Consider the following 24,703-nt stretch of genomic DNA (forward strand, 5'->3'; position numbering starts at 1 on the left):
TAGCAATATAATAATAATGACAGATTCTGCAGATGACACTTTGTAAAAACAGAGATTAAGTCATTTAGGGAACAATTTAGGTCTTGCCTCACTACTTAAAATGCTTTGTATGAGCGAATTGCTGCTGTTTCACAGTCAGGTGATCAGACTTGACATTGTTTTCTGTGAACATCTGTGTGGCGGAGTAGTAGGGAGGAGGGTTTGTGAGGCATCTCAAATTGTCATTGTGAACATGGTCTCTTGGGTGTAGTTCATCCACAGGGAACACCCATAAATACTGTAGCAATACACTGGAAGAGCAGCAGTTTCCAGTCTCGGTGACCGAAGGCAAATCTCTTTGCAATCATGTTGTCAGTTGCACATTATTTACGGTGCCTCTGCTCTATGTCTGCCATATCTTTTAGGTTGTCTGTGATAATGTGACCCAAGTACGGAAATTCGTGCATGAATTACAGCTGATGATTTCTGAGGAAAATTTGTGGTTATGAAATAGGCTTAAGCGATCTCGGGAGCAGCGACATGCACTGGGTTTTGGTTTCGTTGTATAGGATATAAAATTCTTGTGCATATTGGTGGGAAGTGTTGATGAGTCGTTGGAGGCCTTGCACTGATGAGGAAATCAGAACCATATCATCGGCATAACAAAGGTTGTTTATAGTTGTTTCATTGACAGTGCATCCAATTAGAAGTGAGTTCACTTTGACATACAGGGCATCTGTGTATGCATCAAACAGGTATGGTGAGAGAATACCCCATTGCCGAGCCCTTTTAGAGAGCCAAAGGTGCACGATAATAGGTTACGCCATTTGACACAGAATTGCTGTGTGGAGATCCAGCAATATAAAATGCCAATTAAATATAGAGGAGTGCCTCTTTTATGAAGCTTCAGGAAGAGCTTCAGGTAGTTTACTCTGTCAAATGTTTTTCTCACATCTACAAAACAGGAAAACAGGAGAGGCTGGTGGTAGACAATAGTTCAGCAATTCTGTCAGTATGTAGATGCAGGTGTCGGTTGAGTGGTTTACTTTAAATCCAAACTGGTTGTCAGCGGTGTGTAGAAAGGGGAGAAATCTTACTAGAAGAACCAACGCAATTGTTGTGATTGCAATCGCCCAGTAATTGCCAGGTTAGCTGCATCCTTTAGCTTGTTTTTTATCAACGGTATCAAGTGAACCAAGAGTAGGTAGTCTGGAAGAAACTGGTGAATTATGCACGCATTGAGTAGGGCAGCTAGCAAAATGTAGATTATCGGATGGCAGAATTTGAAATTTTCTATGGGAAGACCATCGCAGCAAGGCAATTTATTATTAGGTAGGCTGTTTATGGCATCGCCTGATGTTACTTGGCGTAATACGATTTGCAAAATGTAATTGAATGTTATCAGTATGAAGGTTGTCTATATCCCTTCAGTAGTCTTGATCGTTAATGCAATTCAAGATATTGCTCAAGTGATTACCCCACATACTTGCAATAGCCTCGTCACCGACTGCTTCTCCTACCCTCTGTGATAACTTTTTAGTTTTGGGATTTAAGGAATGGATATATATCCAAAGACTAGGATAACCACCAGATTCTAAATTTCTAGACTTTGCATCAGCTCTTAGTTGCTTTTCATTTAATCTGCATTGCTTAAGAGCAAGTTTGAACTGTGTTTTTGCATGTCTAATTAGTAATGCAGAGTCTCCTTCCCTTGGACTACCATTTGCCTCCACAGTAAAAACATTTCTAGTGAATATTTATACAGATCTTTAACGAAATCTAAAGGTAGCCCTGCCGGAGGTAAGCATAGCAGAAATTATGTTCAAATCTCTCCTGTGGTGGTCATTTCTACAATTTGAACTGTTCTCTGCAACATGGTTTTCTGTTGGTTTTCAAAATTCCAGTTTACAGCTGGTGGGCAATCAGTCAGGTAGTCCGTTGCAAGATTGTAGCGATATTGCAGGTCACAATAGAATCATGAAGTTGTGGAGATGTGATGCAATGGTCTAGCCAGGAGGCTGTAATTGTCCCCGTTCTATTTTGCACATAGGAATAGGAGGAGGGAGGGAGGAGTATTGCATCACTAATTTGGAGAGCATGATTTTGACAGAAGTAAGTTCGTTATAAAGTTGTAGTTTTGGGTAAGAATTAAGGTCCCTATTATACAGATATGATCAGCTGGAGAATCGTGAATAATACTGTGTAAGTCAACTAGGATCATGCAGTATTCATCAAAATTATTCTTATTTTCTCAGGGCACATAAACATTAATCGTTAGGCTCTTACAGCTCCCTACTGTCACTTGAAGCCCCAGCAATCTGTCACTCCTGTAGGTCATCACATTTACCATGTTGTCTAATGATTTGTGCCACAGGAAAGAAAGGCCCCCTTTTGGGCGACTGGCTATGATTTGTCTGTAACTTGCATGGATGAAGTAGAGAAGGTTCTGAAGTCTTCATGTATTGAATCGCACATGACAAGGTCGTGTGGCCATAAGAGAGTTTCTTGCAATGCAATGATGCCTTTGAACTTTTTCAGAATATGTTTAGGAGAGGAATGTTCCACTTGAGGCCAAAAATATTTCAAGAGTTTATATCTAATGTATCCATGGCTACTCATGAAGATGGGAGATGAAAGCGCTGATCACCTGGGTGGATGGGTGGTTAGCACGGGGGAGTGGGCAGTCACTTGCATGGGAGGTTAGCTGGCACTTGCGAAGGAAGTGACCCTGCTTAGGGTCTCAGTAAGTTCCCTTGTGAGCGGGTAGTTGGTCCTGGATTAGGTTATATCTTGTGACTTTTATATTAGGACCAAAATTCTCGCCATTAAGAACATCGAGGTGTTGAAATAGGATGATAATCCTGTAAGCCACTTTATGTATAATTTTGCATGGGAGTTTGTGGGAGGTGAGGGGTTCAGAGCCCGTGAGAAACTTCACTCTCTCCACTAGCATCACCAATGAGTGCAGATTGTGAATTACTACGTGACATCTCTTCTCAGGTTTCAAGTGAGGTCAATCAGTTAGACTTTGGTCCAGTGGGCAAACGAGAAGTTCTTTTATTTTTTCTACTTGTTTGTGTTTGCCAGCTGCCAGAGCCCTCATGACCATTCTCATCCACATCCACGATGGGCGATTTGTGGGGAGAGATAAGGTCGGGAAATTCACGAGGGCTGGTGATTGTCACTGAAGATATATCTTCCACCAGAGGTACTGGGGAGGGAGAGGAGGTTGGAAGACCAACGGTCCCCTCAGAATGGTCTATAGGTGATGGGGACACTTCAGCCGAGGGAGAGAGGCCAGTTGACAATTGGGTGAGCATAGCCATCTCGACTTTGTGTTGCACCCTCACTTCTCCCGTGTTGCTGGGAGGCTAGGAAATGAAGGCTGAATATTTAAAGTGAATACACGAAGGACCTCTAGGAATTTTTAATAGCCAGATTAGAGCAAATCAATGCCTTTATTTGAAATGTCATGCTTAAGGATATTACTGAACACAGGTGATTGCCAAGAATGCCTGATAAATAAAAGAAAATACCCAAATAAACCTATGTAGTCACTTTCAACCCCCAATCTCCCATGGCAGTTTATTTCCAAAGATCTTTTGAATGAGGCAACCAGCATTTTATCGTTGTACCTGGCAATTTTAGTAAAATGCCTTTTATTAAGCAGCTAGGCCGAGATACCCCATCAAGATGTCATGAATTATCTGGATGAACTTTTCAGTATCCATGGTCCAAGTCAGATCCTGTACTCTTATAATGAACCCTAATTGAGAGGATGGTAGGTGTAGTGAAAAATATATTGAGAAAAGCCAAAATGTCCGACTCCAATATCCACGAAACCCTACTACCATGGAATGAAAAGTCAGGAGAAATATATCCAATAGCCTTCCTATTAAAGTGGAGACAACCCCCCTGATCTCATGGATCATCACTTCAAGCTATAGGAGACCAGCACCAATTCTAAAAGCAATTACGTATAATCTTTATACATGTTCAGAGTCATTACCTGGTATGAAGGTGCTAGTGCAAGATGGTAAGAATTGGTTTCCTGCTACAATAAAGTTGAAAAATCCTGGACTCAGGCCATATACCTTAATGACCCCAAATGGTAGTGAAATAAGAAGAAACCAGACGTTTTTGAAGGATCTTTCATGGAATGCTGTAAAACAATTTACATTCAGGGAGTTACCAGCCAATGGCACTGATAGTGATACAGCTGCGGAAGGCAATAACAGTGCATGTCCCAAATCTGTCCATTTTGATGAGCATAAGAAATAGAACCATCGATGCCACCATCACCTGTTAAGCATCCTATAACCTCTGCCCCAAGTGAAAGACTCATTATGAAGCCCATAAGCTACCAAAAAGACATTTGAGTTCAAATTGAAGTTTGAAAAAGCCTGAGATGATGTTTATGTCTTCCTAGCATGTTTTCCTTAAATGAATCAGTTGTGTTGCTTAAGAAAAATGTTACTTGTTGCTTGCTGAGGGCTTATCCAGGTCCTGCACCACTTCCACAGCACATTACTTAAGGTTCTTTGCAGCGTCCCTTCGGCCCCTAACTGCAACTACTTTCATTTCTCTTACTGTACCTCCTTTCATATTATCCTTCTTCCATCTTACTTTCCACCCTCTCCTAACAATTGATTCATAGTGCAACTGCGAGGCTTTCCTCCTGTTACACCTTTCAGACCTTTTCATTGTCAGTTTCCATTTTCAAATTAACAGTTTTTTCATCGACTAGTACACCGAGTTACAATAATCTATATGGATTATAACACAGGTGATGACAAGATTCTTGACAGATCTCTCATCAAGATATTTCCTTACTAAGGCTATATTCTTATGATGTGATCCCCCAGCTTTCTCTACATTATTAATCTGTATACTGAGTGACAAGCTACAATCCGACCCTATCAGTTGTCTGCAATTAATTTTCAATTATACACACCTGATTAACACCCAGACTCCTTAAGATACTCTCCTTACTGACTATCATAAGCTCAATTTTATTTTCGTTCAAATTCAACTGTCTCAAAGTCATCCATTGCTTAATATTCGATAGAACTTATTTAATTTTCTATTGGTAACCTCAATATTTGTAACAGTGAAATAGAATTGTGTCATTGGCATATGAATTATATTCTACTTCAAGATTATGTAGTATATTAGACAAACTAATTGTAGACGCAAAATAGAATAGGGCCAGGTAAACTTCCCTGAGGAACTCGTCTCATCAAAGGTTCATACAATGACATGGCATTTCCAATCTGTAATCAATATCATCTATCCTTCAAATAGACCTTCAAAAGTTCAAGTGCATCATCCACAACTCCAATGGATTGGAGATCATCTAAGAATAAATCATGTACTACAATTCTGTCAAAGGCAGCGCTAAGATCCAAGACCACCAAAAATATCACATTTAACTGTATCCATCATTTCCAATAGGTAATTTACCACTAAACATACAGTGGTCTCAGTCGTCTTTATGCAGACTGACAATCAGGAAAATCACTTGCGATATTTAGGTAAGCCATTGATTGTTCTATGACCACGTATTCCATAATTTTTTTTTTATGTAAATGATAAATTTGATGCAGGTCTATATTATGAACTCACCTCCTTAAGACACTGTTGTGGGGTATATTTTACCCCCCAAAATTTGTTTTTTTTTTCTACTAAAAAGCCTATATATGTCCCTACAGCAGTGTTACTGTACTAAATAGCAAGGGTATACTTTACCCCACGACAATGTTACTGTAGCAATAGACTGCCTAAAATACCTGGCATGGACTTAATTATCTCCCATCAAAGCCCAATCCATGGAAGCGCAATATATGCTAGTAAGAAATCCAACATTCACAAAAGTAGAGACATATCCAAGGATGGGCTGGAGATTCTACAAGTGGAAGCTGAACACCTAAACATCCTTTCAGTCTACAAACCCCATCCTACTCCTTTCACATGGCCCCAGACCAACATCTCTGACAATAAGCCCTGTCTTGTGGTTGGGGACTCCAATAGCAACAACACTGTCTTGGGTTATGATAGCACCAACCACGATGGTGAGGCAGTGGAGGAATGGGCCCTTGCTAATCACCTTACAATCTTATATGATGCAAAAGATGACACCACATTTCAGAGTGCACAATGGATGAGGGGATACAATCTGGACCTGGCATTTGTCTCTGCTAAATACCACCAATCACTCTCAAGAACAATCATGGACCCAATACCCAAATCCCAACACCGACTAGTGGCTATTGACATAAAACCAGTCATACAACCCAGCGAAACAAAATACCATAACCCCAGATCAAACTACTGCAAGGCCGATTGGGAAGGCTTTACCTCTGATATAAAAAAATGAAGTTACAAACATCGTACCTGACCCAGAGCAATATGAAGACTTCCAATCACTTGTTATAGGAGCTGCAAAGGAAAACATTGCCAGAGGCTGTAGAGACTTGTATATCCCTGGTCTCTCAGATCAAAACAAACAAATATATCAAGGCCTACAATGATGATCTTTTCTCTGAAAACACCTTGAAGCTTAGAGAGGACTTGTTATCATCACTATGCCATGAAAGACAAGAACACTGGCAAGAAACCATCACAAACATCGGCATGACTCACAACAGTGAAAAGGCTTGGAGCACCATCAAAAAGCTTAATTCAGAAGACCAGCACCCAGCAAGAAAAGCAGCAGTCACCCATAATGAAGTACCCCATCAACTCCTAATCAATGGAAAGACCAACAACCAAAACAGGGAGAGGGGATATCTAAAGAAAATGAAGCAAGAAATGCAACACATCTTGTCACAGAGTGATGATATATTTGAACCATTTACCATGAATGAATTACAATCAGCCATGAAATACATGAAGTCAGGGAAAGCAGCTGGTCTAGACGTAATTGCGGTCGAGATGATTCTACATTTTGGAGATATGGCTAGGACTTGGCTTCTTGCTCACCTAAGAGTTACTGACCAATATCCTTACTTTGGATCACCTACAAACTCTATGAATGCATGATAATGTCCCGCCTAGCCCCAACCATCGAGGAGCAACTAACACCAGATCAAGCTGGCTTTCGACCAGGACGATCATGCTGCAGTCAGGTTTTGAGCCTAACACAATTTATGAAGGATGGATTTGATAACAAAAAAATTACAGACACTGTGTTTGTTGATCTCACAGCTGCCTATGACAGTCAACCACAGAGCTGTTCTCTTCAAGGTAGCCCAAATGACCCAAAACCCCACATTGTGCGCATCATTGGATCACTCTTAGAAAACAGATTTTTCTATGTGGAAATGAACGGCAGGAAAAGTACTAGCCCCATTATTATTCATCTACACAAATGACCTATCAAACTCCAGAACATCCAGAGGTTTATATATGCTGACGATCTCTGTATTACAACACAGTCACATTCCTTTCAAACCATCAAAGAAAGACTGTTGAGGGCATTATCATCTCTCTCAGACTATTATAAAAAAATGGCACCTCAAAGCAAACCCCATGACAACTCAGGTATGCTCATTCCATCTGAACAACCACCAGGCATACAGAAAGCTGAAAATAAAATGGGATAACGAGGAACTGGAAAACCATCCACATCCAGTCTAACTTGGCATCACTCTCGAACACTGACTTTCAAGGAGCATGTCAACAAGCTCAGGAAGAAAGTGGCCACCAGAAATAACTTCCTAACCAAAATTGCATTCACCAAGTGGGGAGCAGATGCAAAAACTATAAAGCAAACGGCCCTAGCACTATGTTACTCCACTGCAGGATATTGTGCTCCTGTGTGGGAAAGATCAAGTCATGCCAAAAGAGTGGATATCGAGCTAAAGAAAGCATGCTGACTAATCACTGGCACACTAAGTGCAACACCCCTGCCAGCTTTGTATAGATTAGCCAGCATAGAACCTCCTAACATCCGACGAGATGCCATGGCTAGAAAGGAAAAGACCACACAAGCAAATGATCTCAGGCACCCACTCTACAACCATTGTGAAACAAGAAGTCGTCTGAAATCACATGAGAGTTTCATGATAGTCAAAGAACTAGAGACCCCAGAGCTATCAAAATACATACTGCAGAAATGGAGAGAGAGCAACAGTCAGACTACTAATAATGCCCTCCCTGGCCCTAGTGAAGACCTGCCCTGTGGATTCTCCCTCACCAGGAGGGAGTGGGTCACCCTGAATAAATTAAGAACAAAAGTTGGTAGGACAGGGTATAACCTCCAGAGATGGGGTTACACAAATGGTGCTGAATGTCCCTGTGGGGAACCAATCCATAATATGAATCACATCTTGTGTAGGTGACCACTAGGGCCCACTTGTTCAGACATGGATCTAAGAACAGCAAACGACACAGCACTCCAATGGGTAGAACAATGGTGTGACAAGATATGATGGTGAGGGGTACAAATAACCTGAAAATAGTTTTACTAATGTATTTTTGGGGTATAATTTACCCCATGATAGTTTTACTGTAATAAAAAGTATTTTACCATAGTATAAAATAGTATAGTAAAATACATGTGATTACCTCTTTTTGTTGTGTTTTCATGTACATCTAGCTATTATATTTAGTTATTTTTCAACTAATTATTAAACAATGATATAATTATTTTTGGCGGGTTAATTTGCATAACAGAAATAAGGGAGGAGTCAATTGTTTTGATATGATGTGTGCATTGTATTCAAGTGGAAGGAGGACCAAGTGGTGGCTAAGTGTGGTTTTGTGGTATGTTGAATTCCATGGTCATCAATTACTGGGTCATTTATTCTAATAAACTTGAAAAAATGCCTGTCGACAGATGGGAGCACCATAGTTACATCAAGTAGCTGGCAATGACCCTCACCCAGCCCTAGGCAGAACAGCTCCTCAGCAACCCCCACCTCTCAAGAAACCTCAAAGCTACCACATAGCTGGAGTTAGAGATCTCCCTTCACATAGCTCTGCAGCTGCTTCAGAGTATCCTGTAATGGCAGACAGCAAAGCACCTATGGTGTTGTGCACAAAAGAGGACCGAAAATCAAGGCACAGATGCAACAACTGTGGAAATTCTGTGTCCCTGCCACATAAATCCAGTCTGTGGACTGCATTGAACAAGAAAAGTAAGACCTTTGTTTACCTTTTGTAAATTTCCTTTAATAGCAATCAATCCACATAATAATATGAAATAATAGAAAAAATGAATTTCGTTACATTTTCCCTCAAAGTTATGGTTATACTTTAATGGTAAAAGACAGTAAAAAGGATTTTGCTTGTCTCAGACTCATTTCATTCTATTCACAGAATATACAGCTATTAAATATGGTCCTATACAATTCACAAATAACTGACAAAGGGGGAATATAACCAGTAATTACAGGCCTATCACCTGCCTACCAATAATGTGGAAGTTACTAACAGGTATCATCAATGAAAGGCTATACAATTACCAAAAGGATGCAAATTCCATCCCCCAGCAACAGAAAGGCTGCAGAAGGAAGTGTAGGGGCACAAAAGACCAGCTCCTGATAGACAAAATGGTAATGAAGAGCAGTAGGAGAAGGAAAACCAAACTAAACATGGCATTGATTGACTATAAGAAAGCCTTTGACATGATACCACATGCATGGCTAATAGAATGGCTGAAAATATATGGGGCAGAGGAAAAAACCATCACCTCCCTAAAAAATACAATGTGCAACTGGAATACAATACTTACAAGCTCTGGAATAAGACTAGCACAGGTTAAAATCAGGAGAGGGATCTTCTGGGGCAACTCACTGTCCCCACTACTCTTCATAGTAGCCAGGATTCCCATGACAAAGTACTGTAGAAGATGGATGCTGGGTACCAACTCAAGAAAAGAGGCAACAGAATTAACCATCTGATGTTCGTGGATGGCATCAAGCTGTATGAAAAGGGCATCAAGGAAATAGACACCCTAATCCAGACTGTAAGGATTGTATCTGGGGACATCAGGATGGAGTTTGGAATAGAAAAATGTGCCTTAGTCAACATACAAAATGGCAAAGTAACAAGGACTGAAGGGATAAAGCTACCAGATGGGAGCAACATCAAACACATATATGAGATAGGATACAAATACCTTGGAATAATGGAAGGAGGGGGATATAAAACACCAAGAGATGAAGGACACGATCAGGAAAGAATATATGCAGAGACTCAAGGTGATACTCAAGTCAAAACTCAACACCGGAAACACATGGGCAGCACCAGTAATCAGATACAGTGCAGGAATAGGGGAATGGATGAAGACAGTACTTCGCAGCATAGACCAGAAAGATAGGAAACATATGACAATACTCAAGGCACTACACCCAAGAGCAAATATGGACAGACTATACATAACATGAAAGGAAGGAGGGAGAGGAATACTAAACATAGAGGAATGCATCAAGATAAAAAAACAAAGCACTGGGGCAATATCTGAAAACCAGTGAAGACGAGTGGCTCAAGAGTGTATGGGAAGAAGGACCGATAAAATATACAGACAGGAGTATAAAATATACAGACAGGAGAATGACAAACAGAACAGAGGAATGGCATAACAAACCAATGCACGGACAATACATGCGACAGACTAAAGAACTAGCCAGTAATGAAATATGGCAATGACTACAGAGGGGAGAGCTCAAGAAGGAAACTCAGGGAATAATACCAGCGGCAGAAGATCAGCCCCTAAGAACCAGATATGTTCAAAGGACGATAGATGGGAATAACATCTCTCCCATATGTAGGAAGTGCAATACAAAAAATGAGACCATAAACCACATAGCAAGCGAATGTCCGGCACTTACACAGAACCAGTACAAAAAGAGGCATGGTTCTGTGACAAAAGCCCTCCACTGGAGTCTGTGCCAGAAACACCAGCTACCTTGCAGTAATAAGTAGTACAAGCACCAACCTGAAGGAGTGATAGAAAACGTTCAGGCAAAGATCCTCTGGCTCTATGGTATCAGAACTGATAGGGTGATACGTACAAATAGACCAAACATGACATTGATTGACAAAATCAAGGAGAAAGTATCACCCATTGATGTCGTAATACCATGGCACATCAAAGTTGAAGAAAATGGATAAGTATCAAAACCTGGAACTAGAAATACGAAGAATATGAAATATACCAGTGGAAATTGTACCCATAATCATAGGAACACTAGGCACGATCCCTAGATCCCTGAAAAGGAATCTGGAAAAAACTAGATGCTAAAGTAGCTCCAGGACACATGCAATTCTGTCCCTTTTTGTGACACTTTAAAACTTATTTTCTCAGATGTCCGTCAAGACTGTTAAATAATTCATACACCATTTACTACTATATACTATATGTAGTACTTCATGCAGAAATAGAGATATTTAATTTTGCTGGTATATTTCTTCTACAGTAAGCCGTAAAGTTTTATAGATATGGCAACAACATAATGGTTATTTTATAAGCAGTCTTTAAAGATCGGTCAATTAGCTTTGCAGAATTTATCAGGGCAATATGCACTATCCTAGATTCATCATGAGTGCTCCATCGGTTGGGAGGGGTGAAAGTGGTGGTTGTTGGAGAAGTGGTCTGAAGGCTGACACACATGCCCTGCATCTCCCCACTACTCTCTTGGCAGTAGCCCTTAATCCTGGGCTCCAACATTCCTACCGGAAAAGAATTATCAGAATATTAGCCCCACAATGCATGTGAGTTGAATCTAGGATAGACAGTATCAGGAAAAAAAGTAACAAGAAAAAATGTAACGGAAAGAAAAAAAAACGCAATAAGAAAGAAAGTAACAAGATAAAAAGTAACACAGGGTTTTCACATTTCATTTAATAACAATTTGTGCCCTACTTCTAAAACAAAGAAAAAAGAAAAACAAGGTTGAAAATATTGATAAAATCCACCGAACCAAAATATATAAATGTCACTGAAGGAAGGAGAGAGGAGATTCCACTCTTAATTGGAATCTAGAGAAGTGATTTAGTAGTTATCGACTGAGTGGTAACTCCAGCCACTCACTCGGTACTGCCTATTACTTATCAAGGGTTATATTACCTAATAACCCTTGTTAAGTCTCAACAAACATTTCAGCTTGTGCTCTAGGTAGCTATGCTATTATCCAAATGAGATTTGTTAAAATATGATATGCTCACTGTTTCAGAGTTTTACAGAACAAAATGAGCAGCTGCCAAGATTTGTTGTGAAGGATATATGTATTCTCGTTTGTGCGCCCAAAAAGAAAAAAATGGTGGAAATGTTCAGAGAAAGGGAGCAGAAATTGTAGAGGAGTCTAAGCACTACACACCAGTTTGATAATCCACAGGCAGGGCCACCTCACAACCACACTTCTGACCAAACCAGCGTGACCTATGCTATGTGTCATAACATGAAGCAACAAGCAGCCACCTCCCTGGACAAACCATCCAAATCTTTGCCCAAGCAGTTGCCAGTCAAGACCATGATGTTCAGAAGCAGTTTCCATGTGAAGAGATCAAGCAATCCCTCCGGTATCAACGGTGCACACCAGCAGTCCCTGAAAACTCTAGGACCCAACCCTCAGCAATTCCTCCTTTATGACAACGGGCCAGAAGCAAACTCTCATATCATTCATTGCCTTTGCAACAAAAGAGGACCTCATTCATCTAGCAGCTGCAGAGATAATCTATCCACATGGATGGTAACTTCAAGATGGCCCCACCACAGTTCACTCAGATTTATGAGCTCAAGTTTCATTCAGTGATAGTTATGTTTCATGTGTCTATTCTCTGCTACAGTAGTCAAAAGCAGTGTACTCAGAGTTTTTTTATGTTATCATCGACTGTAACTCGGAGTCAGGATTTATCCTTCAAGTACAGACGGTTGTGAGCGACTTCAAAGAAGCTGTTTTATGCGCAGTGAGTGCCAACTTTGGTAGAGAATTGGATAGCAAGGGATGTTTTGCCACCTTACACAGAGCCCTTGGCATAAAACTCAAGGGATTGGTCTTACACAACATTGCTATTCAAACCAGGGGTTCCAGCTTTTCTGCGGTATGTTGGATGGACTTGCCTTCCTACCACCTAATGAGGTCACTACTGTAGGTCATCACATTTACCATATTGTCTAATGATTTTATGCCACAGGAAAGAAAGGCCCCCTTTCGGGCGACTGGCTACGCTTTGATCTGTAACTTGCATCGATGAAGTCGAGAAGGCTCTGAAGTCTTCATGTATTGAATCGCAGATGACAAGGTCATGGGGCCATAGGAGTGTTTCTTGCAATGCAATGATTCCTTTGAAGTTTTTGCAGAACATGTTTAGGAGAGGAATGTTACGCTTGAGGCCGAAAATATTCCAAGAGATTATATCTATTGCATCCATGGCTACTCATGAAGATGGGAGGTGAAAGCGCTGATCATTTGGGTGGATGGGGGCTTAGCCAGGGGGTGTGGGCTGTCACTTGCCGTGGGAGGTTGGCTGCCACTTGCAGTGGAAATTGACCCTGATTGGGGCGTCAGTAAGTTCCCCTGGGGTGGGGGGGGGGGTGTGTTGGTACCGGATTAGGTTATATCTTGAGACTATTATATTAGGTCCAAAATATTTACCTTTAAAAACATTGAGATGTTGAAATAGGCAGGTAATCCTGTAAGCCACTTTATGTTTACTTTTCCATGGGAGTTCGTGGAAGATTAAGGGGTCAGAGCCCGTAAGAAACTATGGTGTCTAGCGTCACTGATGAGTGCAGATTGTGAATTGCTATGTGACATCTCTTCTCAGGTTTTGGGCGAGGTGAAACACGAATGTTAGGCTCTGGTCCAGCAGCCAAACGAGAGGCTCTTCTCTTTTTTCTGCTTGTTTGTGTCTGCCAGCCTCCAGACCCCTCATGATCACTCTCATCCACATCAGACAGGTAGACAGAAAACAAAGCAAAAGAGAAACATAACCTTCTTGTTGGAGGTAATGAATGACCACTCATCCCCTATTAGCTTTCATTGCATGTAAGATCAGAGGTGTCTATTATCTTGACGTCAGTATCTTTTTGGAGGCAACAGCAATCAAGGCAAGACCACATGAGCTGGCTACTGTAATAAGAGTGACTTAAATAGTAAAATGGTAACCCTTTTTAGTGCAGCAGTGAACATCAGAGTTTGATGATTGTAAGGAACGGAAAGAAATGAAATTGATAAGCATGAAGTTATCTAAAATATAAAAGACCAGACTTTAGCATGTGTTCTTATTTCTCAGAAAATTTTTTAGAATAGGAAAGTTTTTATACTAATGACAGTTTTATTTTTTATAGTTTTATCTGTATTTACGTATGATATCCATTCATATTTTACCATACTTCTTTTGACTCGTTATTGTTTTCCACATAAAGAAATTATATTAAATAAACTTTTATTCACCTGTAGGTATAATTCATTTTCACGTTTCATCTGAAGTTATGCCCATTTTGAACAGTAACTGTTATTTAATCATTTTTATGGCAATCGTATAATTTTCGAGTTTCATTCCAGTTTTAGGAAACGTCACCAACTCGACCGGACGGGCTTGGAGGTTTGGACCACTGGGAGACAAATTCGTAGATAGATTCATAATCCGAGACACGGACTCTCCCATATTTCAGAGAGAAGTGGATGCTGTTCAAGAGTGGATTTTAGATGGCACTGTTAGTATCTGCATGAATTTTTCAAATCGTCTTAGGTAATAAAGTAGTGATTTTACATGAAGGGAAATAAGTTGTACAAAATCTAAAGAACAGAATACAGAGGGAGCCCCCAGACATACATACATGCATACATACAGATATAAATGTACATGGAAGCAATTATTTTAGTGGTATCAATAAGTTTTCCTTATCAATCTTTGTATTTTATTATTTTATTCTGAGGCTTTCTTTAATTCATTGTTTTTTATTCGATATGTTTCACTGCTTTGTGGCATTTTCAGGTGACTGCCAACCTTCAATATAGAATTACAACCTTTTTGTTTACCCTGTGGAGTCCTACTGATGAAATGGGCGGCTGCTTTGGACTCGTGGAGAATGGTTCCATCTGAAATGAGAAGAGGGCCAGAAGGCAGAAGCTTTTGATATCCACATACGCCCCGAGTGTTAAAGGAAATATGCACTGAACAGGGCGATTTGGATGTTGGAGTTGATGCATTTCCACCAACATTTTCTTTCCCGTTTGGTGAAACAGTAAGGGTTCCAGTGCCTTATGATGGTATGAGGCTGCTGTTGTTGGCCACCAGGCGCAGCTGGGTGTCTGGTGTCTGTTGGCATTTTCTCCTGAATTAAGCAGACTGAACTGAAAAGTGCCTGTGTCCATCATGAACCTCCTGCAGGAGGCAAGGTTGGGGATGTAAAATCTACTGAATCGGGAATCATAAGGAAGCCATTTCTACATCTTCGAATAGTCACTGCTCACTTTTTCTCCGTCTACATCTGAGGATGCGGTTCCTGGCAACTTTCCTGAGTTTATGGTGGTATATGCCGAGTCCATGTGGTTGGGTAGCATTCTATTTAACCAGTATGGCCACTTCTTCACAATGTTGGCTAGTTTTTTTGTTTGTTTTGGATCTGGTCTTAGTCATCTCTGGCTTCCCAATTGAGGTGGGTGGTGCTTTTATGAAGTCTTTGATGCCTCCAGTGACTTATCGATCCCCACCCTCCCCCCCCTTCTTTTTAGAAAGTCCACAATGCACTTGGCACCAGGAAAGGCAGTCCAGATGTTTGGTGGAAGACAATCATATCCATGCATCTTTTTTGCTTTTAATTTCCTTTGTGAATGCTGATAGTCTTTAAGTCAAAATGAAATGTCACTTATCTTGTGCCCTTGACCGAAGCATCAGTAGTAAGAAATATTATTAAAAATTCGTAATAATTGTTCTGTTTCATTTAACAACACTCAGTACAAATTGACCTGCCCTTCACAAAGTTTGTGGAAGAAGTATTTGCATTACAAATCAAAATGAAATCAGATGAATTACTTAGAAAAGGGCGGAAATGACAAATAAAACCGATATACAAATCAACCAGGCTTTTGTTGCTGATTCATTGACCTTTATATTTTTGCCCACAGTCCGGTCTTTGATTACTCGAAAGGTTATTTTCGGAACTTTAAGAAAATTTTTCCTTAGGTTTACCTCGTAATTAGAGTCTTATTATGATAGGAATGTATCTTTTTGGCTAATTGGACCTTTGGCAGATGGATTGCGCTGCATAGGCAGAGGTTTTCGGCCTCAGTGCTCTCTCATTTTCAATTTTTTTTTTTACTTTTTCTGTTTTCATATTTCTGGGTATTCTATTCTTTGAAAGTTTGCTTAACAACCTTATGTTTCTTCCCATATAATATCGTTAGATCCTTTCTGATCATAACAATAAGAAATAACTTGTAAAATATAGAAATATTGTTGTACTTCTAAGATCTCTTGCGTGAGAAGCGATGTAGATGTATGATGGAAATTTATTTCTACATTAAGAACATGATAATCACATTCGTGTACTTCAAATACAACATTATCACCAAGGTCTGTAGCTTGCCTCTGGAGTGCGATGTTCATCCTGCCTCGGTAACTCCTCATGTACTGTGGACGTACTTAGGTCCATGGCTTCTGTGACCTGGTGGGAAGCACCTCACTCTCCCGCTCAAAAGGCCCAACATACGTTTGACACGTATATGAGATAGAAAATAATTCAATAATAATAATAATAATAATAATAATCATAATAAATAATAATAAATAATAATAATATAACCTAATAATAATAATAATACTATCGCCAACTGCCAATGGACACACTGCAATAATAATAATACCTATTTATGACCAACTATAATTGCATATGTTCTCTCTCTCTCTCTCTCTCTCTCTCAACCTCAATGTAACCCACAAACCATAATTACTTAAGGTCGTATAATCGGATCCATAATTACCCAAAAATTAGACTTTATTTATAAAGAACAAGTGATTGTCTGAATAAGTCCCATTCTGAAACTTAGCTACTAAATACAACACGAGGAAAACTCCCAATAATGCACCAATATAAAAAGGTATAATTCAAAGTAGGAAACCAAAATAACACAAGATCCGTCCACCCCTTTCTCGAACTAAACATCAGTCATAATAAAGACAGACAAATAATGTCATTAGTATCTCCCCTACAATCAGCACCATTCCATTGTGGATTGCCACCGCTATATGAAAAAAAGCAATCCCACATAAATAAATTGCAAAATGAAATCAAAATAATACCAATGAATTTTCCTGGAATAAAACATAACATACAACATCTCTGAAACAAATGTTTTAAATATATACCGGCATAAATGTGAGTATGCTTACCCATTCCAGCAGTAAACAAACACTAAAAGAAATAAGACCAGTACATGCCGAATGCGGTCTCTCAGTGCCCAGTTATCCCTCATCTGACTAAAACCAGATCGGAAGTGTACCTACTTCCGCCCATGTACAAACACACGTGACCTCTATGACCTTGATCACGGACTGAGACAGCAGTCTTCGACTGTTCAACACCACGCCATCCAAAAAGTGATGCATCGTACAATACGAAGTCCCGCTATGTCTCTGTCCAAACTAACGGTGACAACAATAAAATATGTTCCGACACACTCGCTTTTTTTGATCTCCTGAACAGACATTTTGTCATCCTCTCCACAGTGCTGCAAAACCAAACTATGGACTTGCAAGTTCATGAATTCTTTTCACAATACTATTTCAGATGCTCGGCCCCACCTACCTTTCTGGATGCCCTTGTCCAGCCACAGTAAAAAAAACAAAACAAAAAAACACATGGGGCCGGCAAAAAAAAAAAAAAACAAAAAAACAAACAAACATATTAATATGAACACCATTATGAATATAATTCATTTACTTGCAAGTACACAGCTTGGTTTTGTTGCACTTTGGAGAGGAAGATAAAATGTTCCGACACGCTCGCTTTTTCGATCTCCTGAACTGACATTTTGTCATCCTCTCCACAGTACAGCAAAATCAAACTATGTACTTGCAAGTTATTGAATTATATTCAAAATGGTGTTCATATTATAATTTACAATACTATTTCAGTTATATAGTCAAGAATTATTTCAGTGTTCTTTAAAACCCTAAAGCATATTTACCTCATTATTTTCATTATCCAATTTTCAATCAGGAAGTGTTTAATGAAATATGGAAGGTTATTACCAAGTTTTACCCTTTATTATAATTATTATTACATCATACAAAAAGTATCATATCCTATCTGTTTCAGACAACGTAACAATTTCATTTATTAATTCTCTTGATTCCTGTAAGAAGGTAAATCCATTGCAGCCTCACACACACACACACACACACACACACATTCGTATTAAATCTAATTATCAGTTCGGTTTCCTCTCATTTCTCACAGTATTTGATTGTCCGCAGGTCTGTATCTCCTGTTTTCATGGTATGCATAAAAAAGGCGACGCCGGCGTCAATGGCCTCTGATGATGAGATGCCGCACTGGCAAATGTATTGATGAATCTTTGCTTGTCTTTCCAGTGTTTCCACGTTATGCGGGATCATCCCTGGCACGGGGTTCCTATCCTGGGTGGTATGTGGGGTGGGTGCAATGACTGGCGACATGAAGAAGTTCTTGCTATAACTAAAACCATCTTCCGACTGGCTAAATCAACCCGTTCTGACCAAGGGGAAGTTGGTGTAAGTATGAATGAGAAGAATTGTAAATACTGTTTCTGGCAAGCATTAAGGCAAGTGTTAATTCCTCATTAATTTTTTAATTCACTCATTGATAGATTAAAAAAAAAAATTAACGCAGTTCCTGAAACTGAAGTTATTACAGATCTTACTCATACATTATCATTTTGTAATTTTACATTAGTTCTGGTTTTCATTTAAACGACTTAATAATTTCACATGGAGTAGCTGTGCAAAAATCTTTAGATGTGTTTGAAAGGGTGTAGTATCCTCTGCTGGATCTCCTTAAAACTGGAGTATGGGGTACACATGATTCATCACTCATTTATTTGAACATTACATGAAACATCAAAGATTCTGCACAACCTTCTGAGGCTGCAGATATATTATTGTTATAAGCTCCATCTACGCTAGTAGATCTAGGCATTAATTGGTCATGGTGTCTCTAACATATTTCCAAACTTATGAACTTGCACAAGATACTTTTCTACCCCTAAAACTTCTGAGATTTTCCATTCAACCCAGGGATCTCCTTTTCCAAATTTTTTTTGGAAACACTGCATCTCCAACGTTATACTTAGGAGTTCGCTGAGAGAACAATTTCTTTGACAAAACTTCCAGAACTCTGTTTTTCTAGAATGGACCTTAACCAATTCAATGGTTACTTCAAAGGGATGACCAAACAATAGTTCAGCAGGTGACTTTCCAGTACTAGAATGTGAACTACTTCTATAATTGAACAAGAGTCTACAAAGCAAGTGTTTAAAGATCCCCACAGTTTGCTCAGCTTACCCATGTGACGAAGGGTTAAATGGTGCAGAAGTTATAAGACTAACACCATTTTTCTTATAAAAATACTTAATCTCCTTTGAAACAAAATATGGAGCATTATCAGACACAATCTCATCTGGAATACCAAAATTAGAAAAGCTTTTCCTATGCAACTCAATAGTAACACTTGATGTTGTTGAGGAGGTAACATGGACATCCATAAACTTAGTATAAGCATCTACAATCACAAGAAGATACTTATTATCCACCAGTCCAGCATAATCTATATGCAATCTAGACCACGCTTTACCAGATGAAGGTCAAGAAGGAACAGGAGCTTGATTTGGATGGTAAATAGTATAACAAACATGACAACTCTTTGTAACCTCTGCAATATCTTGATCAATCTTTAGACACCAAACCTAATTCCTAGCTTCTGCTTTCATGACATTAATACCATTAAAAAATCCTCATAGTAGCACGAGTCTTCAAATGGCGAAACAAATACACAGTTATGTAAATGAACATTATTTAAACTTAAAACTTCAAGGATATCTTTCGGGAATCTGTTCAGTTCCTGAAAGCTATCCTTAAAGTTTGAAATTTAAATGTATGTACATTTACATAACTGTGGATTTGTTTCTCCATTAATACCATTATGACTGCTAGGTAACCGATCCAACACTTTACACCTCAATAGGGTGGGTATGACAATTCTGTTTCTATACAGTACTACATCATCGTATAAACTGAGATCAGCCTTCACGGTGCCATACTCAGACAATCCTGGATCCCCTTTAGACCAACCAAATTTAATACACTGAAGGATTTTATTTAAAACTTCATCCTTTCCAGTACATTTCTGTATTCTTAAAAAGAAATATTGTCAAAATCTACTGCTTCAAACTGCTCAATGTAGTCTGCAGGTGTATGAAACTCAGTATCATCCTTAATAGGTAATCCATTAAAGGCATCGGCAACTACATTCTCTCTGCCTGCCTTATAGACAAGGTCGAAAGCATACTGAGATAACAGCAAAGCCCAGTGCTGGGTACATGCATTGGCTTGGTATGGGATCTGACGTCCTTTACCCAATAAGTCAAGTAATGGTGTGTGGTTAGCCCTAGCTTCAAACTTTCTACCAAGTAAGAAATATCTAAATCTGTTTAAAACAAAAACTAATGCAAGACCTCCTCGATCTAGATCCGTTCAGCGGATGAAAGTATTTTACTCCCAAAATATACAGGAACCTCTTTTCCATCAACTTTCTGTAGCAAAACACCACCAACTCCCATGGGAGAAGCATCAACTTCTAAAATCAATGAACTTTCTCCTTCATAATTGCATAACAATGGACTTTCAGCCAAATTTTTCTTCACAGTTTCAAAAGCAGTTTGGAAGTTTACTCCATTTGGATTTTGTATTTTTTTTAACAGATCATACAAGGGAGCACACTTAATAGAAAAATTATGAGCAAACTTACAGTAATAAGTAACTATACCAAGAAAACACTGAACTTCTGCAATAGAAGTGGGAGATGGAACATCTATTATAGCTTGGACCTTTTTGATAGTAGGACTAACACCTTCAGAAATATAACCCAAATATTCTAATAAAGATACCTTAACAACATTTTCTCTTATTAATCTAAATATTATGCTCTTGCAAAATATCTAAACCGTTATTAAATCTAAAATCACGCTCCCCTTCAGTTTCTCCACTGATAATTATGTCATCTAAATGGACACCAACACCATCAACATTTGATAACAAACAATTAATAAACCTTTGAAAAATATCAGGGGAAGAAGAAAGATCAAAAGGTAACCTTTTAAACTTAAACAACCCCTTATAGGTATTAATTACTAAGTATTTCTGTCTCTCTTCATCCACCGGTATTTGTAAGTAAGCATTTTTCAAATCCAAAGTGGGAAATATTTTTCCTTTACCAATCTCTATTAATAATTCGTCAGTCTTTGGTAATGGATACTGATCACAATCTATACATTGATTCAACTCCTTGAAATCATCACAAATGCGCACAGAGGTATCAGATTTCATAACAGTAACAATAGGAGCTGTCCATTCAGCTGAACTGACAGATTGAATTATATCATCATTAACCCAAGTCTGCAAAGCATCTACAACCATAGTCGTATAATGAAATAGAACAGTTTTGTGTTCTTTTTTAAATCAGGTACTGAAACACCTTTCACATGAATCTTAGCAACCAAACCAACAATTAGTTTCTTAGGGCCAACCTCATATTTATCAAACAAATCCTAAACATTTCTGTCAATCTTATTTACTTTAGATGAATTATCTATGCCTATCAAGTACATACCAATCTTACCCATCAGATCTTCACCGCTTAAATTTGAATCATTATTTTCCACTTCACAAAAAATCTGACCGACATTATGATCATTATAAGTAACATTTACAGAAACTTTGCTTAAAACATATGTTAACATTACTAAATGCCTTTAAATGTTTCTTACAATCTTCAGTAGGTAAACCTAAAGTGTGAGCCCAATCTTCACTGCAGTACAGAATCAACCTCAAAAGGAACAATATGGTCCCTAATTGTCACCTTAATTACATCCTTTACAGCATGAACAGTGGTGACTGAAAAAAGTTTATCTTCCCTGTCACTCAGAACAGTTACATCATCGATTGCTTTAACACTTTTCCTCTTTTTATGTACTTCAGATTTATAACCACTTTTCTGTACATCATTTTTACTACTACTTACAACAGCTGTACAAACTTGCAAGTGCCCTTATCTTTAAAACGACATTTCACACAATCATGAGGGTATTCACAGTATTTACAAGGAACAGATTTCTTAAAAAATGACTTCACCTGTTGTACAGGGAGTGACTTTTCATTAACAAAAGCTATCTCTAAATTAAAAACCCTTTCAAAAATTTGAGTAGAGATCATGGACTTTAAATATAAATTTTAGCAAGCTAATTTGTAAAATAAACTTCATGCTCTAAAGCCATAAACAACTGGTTTCTAAATCGAGCATCAAACCGTTGACCAAACTTGAAACTCACAGCCTTTTCCCAAAGATTTCAGGTCAGCATACAAATCTTTCAAACTCTCCACCTTTTTTTCTTCCTTGGTGGAGAGCAAGTAAACTTCTGTGGTAGCTAGGTTTACCATCATAATGTGCTTTAAGCAAACCTAACAATTTTTCCTGTGGCAAATCTGGTGCAAACACTTCAGTACCTAGAGACACCAAAAAAACATTCTTTTTAACACTGTCAGTTATAGATATATAATCAAAATTTGCTTCCAGTAAACTCAACCACAATTCATAAGTAATTTTGGAGGGGTTAAAACCATTACTTTTAACTTGTGGAGTAGCCATATCCACTAACTTCAATGTCACCAGCTTATTATTTACATATAAAGCACAAGGTAAATATTCACTAAACCAATCTGTAGGCTACGTGCCAGTAATACAATCTGTAAGTCACTAAGTCTAAAATATTCACTAAACCAATCTGTAGGCCATGTGCCAGTAATACAGTCTGTAAGCCACTAGGCCTAATACCTTAATGTGACAAAACCTTCATAAGAAAAACAACATAACCAAATGTAGGCTACATGAACAATCAAAACCACAGTAGCTTTTACACATGTTGCTATCATAACCTGATGTAGGCCACATGACAACTCTAAAGACAAGTAAAACCACAAGCAAAACCACAGTTGCTTAAGCATACTGTATCCTAATAGGCTATGTAACTACAATACACCTCTATATAATCAAATCACAAAGCATTAGCCAATGCAAACCATTCATTTGTTGTGATGCCAAGGCATCCTCCATTTGTTGAAGCCGTCCTCTCAGCAATTGTCCAGATGAGCAAATCTTCAAAACAATGCTACCATACTGTTTTCCTCTTCCATCGGGTCCTTTTTACTTGTTGCCTCATTGCCAAGATGAGGAATGAATGATATATACAGCTACTTAAAGCTGGTTTAATGGAAGTCGTCTAGCTACATCTGGCCAGCCAAAGTGTGGATATCTCTCTCCCGGTCATGCTCAGATCCACAATAACCCACAATGCATTAGTACAACAGCAGAGCGTCGATATGTGCAGTTTACATAATATATACAACACTCTTCCGAAGTGTGATTAACATTATTCCTCCAAAAATATTCAGATTTTCATATAATTATACAGGGGCCAACTTTATTGAGCAAAGGGTCTTAGCCAACAATCAAGTCATCATTGGCCTCTTCAGTGTGGATAATAGCAACAGAACACCTGCGGTCAGGATTCCATTGATTAGATTTTTACTGTCTGTCAGAGCATCATGTTGTGAAATTATTAACTTTAATGGTTTGTGAAAACGTCCTCTTTCTGGGACTTGGGAGGAGGTGGTTGTAGAATCATATTGTTATTATTACTTGCTGTTAGCTTTTGATTACGACTCAACATTGTTATCTGGCCACTAATCTGCAGAAGTTGTCTGTAACACTCCAGAAATTAGGGAAAAATGTACTAGAAGTTTCTAAACTGGTTAGGTTCTGTTCTTGTGTAAACATTCGCAATGCTCATTATGAAGATTGCTCTTTTATTTCTAAACTGACAATGAAAAAATGTGCACTGATGCAACACTGAATGCCATTGGCCTCGTCTATCTTTCAGATGGTCAAACGCTAAGTTTCCAATACTATGTGATAAATAACACCCAATGATCCAAGCATTTGTCAGAAGTTGATGTCTTTATACATTGCGACTAGGAGAATTGGGCAAATCACATCTTAACATTGAATTATTAGGATGGAGTCTCACATTGTAGTACATACCCATGTTTATATGGATTTCCTTCGGTTTCATATCTTCATTTTTTTTACCATGTTCAGATCTTTCAGTTGTGCTGAGTACAGTGAATGAAGAAGATATTACAGTTTTTTTATGTAAGTTGTTGCATAATGCAGTAACACCAAAACTTTTATTTAATTTTTTTTTCTTTGTGGAAGATTTATAAATTTCAATGACCCATGTGGGTTAGGGTAAGACAAGATTAGCTTGCTACGTTCATCTCTTGTGCTCTGATTAGAATGAATCCGTTTCTATTTTTTTTCTGTTATATTGTCTGCAGTGTGAGTTTTCTGACCCAGTGTAGCCAATTCCTCTGTAAGCACGCGTGTTCATCCACATGGCTCTCCTGCAGATGAATCAACTTTCACATTGGAGAAAGCACCATACAGTCAACACAAGGTCAA

The 24,703-nt window shown here is 38.7% G+C and overlaps 1 protein-coding gene across 2 annotated transcripts in view; it reads left to right on the top strand.

Moving 5' to 3' along the window:
* Window positions 1-283: 283 nt before the first annotated feature.
* LOC135198197 (uncharacterized) overlaps window positions 284-24,703 on the top strand; it is a 29,097-nt gene continuing 4,677 nt past the window's right edge. The window contains exons 1-4 of one of the 2 annotated variants that reach the window (XM_064225775.1): window positions 284-5,513; window positions 8,819-9,119; window positions 14,493-14,644; window positions 18,526-18,684. In XM_064225775.1, the coding sequence (XP_064081845.1) occupies window positions 8,987-9,119; window positions 14,493-14,644; window positions 18,526-18,684 (444 nt within the window). In that variant the 5' untranslated portion in view covers window positions 284-5,513; window positions 8,819-8,986. The remainder of the gene's footprint in view (window positions 5,514-8,818; window positions 9,120-14,492; window positions 14,645-18,525; window positions 18,685-24,703) is intronic. The other variant, XM_064225776.1, reaches the window with a different exon arrangement.

This window comes from Macrobrachium nipponense, chromosome 21, assembly GCF_015104395.2.
Source record: "Macrobrachium nipponense isolate FS-2020 chromosome 21, ASM1510439v2, whole genome shotgun sequence".
NCBI classification, from domain to species: domain Eukaryota; kingdom Metazoa; phylum Arthropoda; class Malacostraca; order Decapoda; family Palaemonidae; genus Macrobrachium; species Macrobrachium nipponense.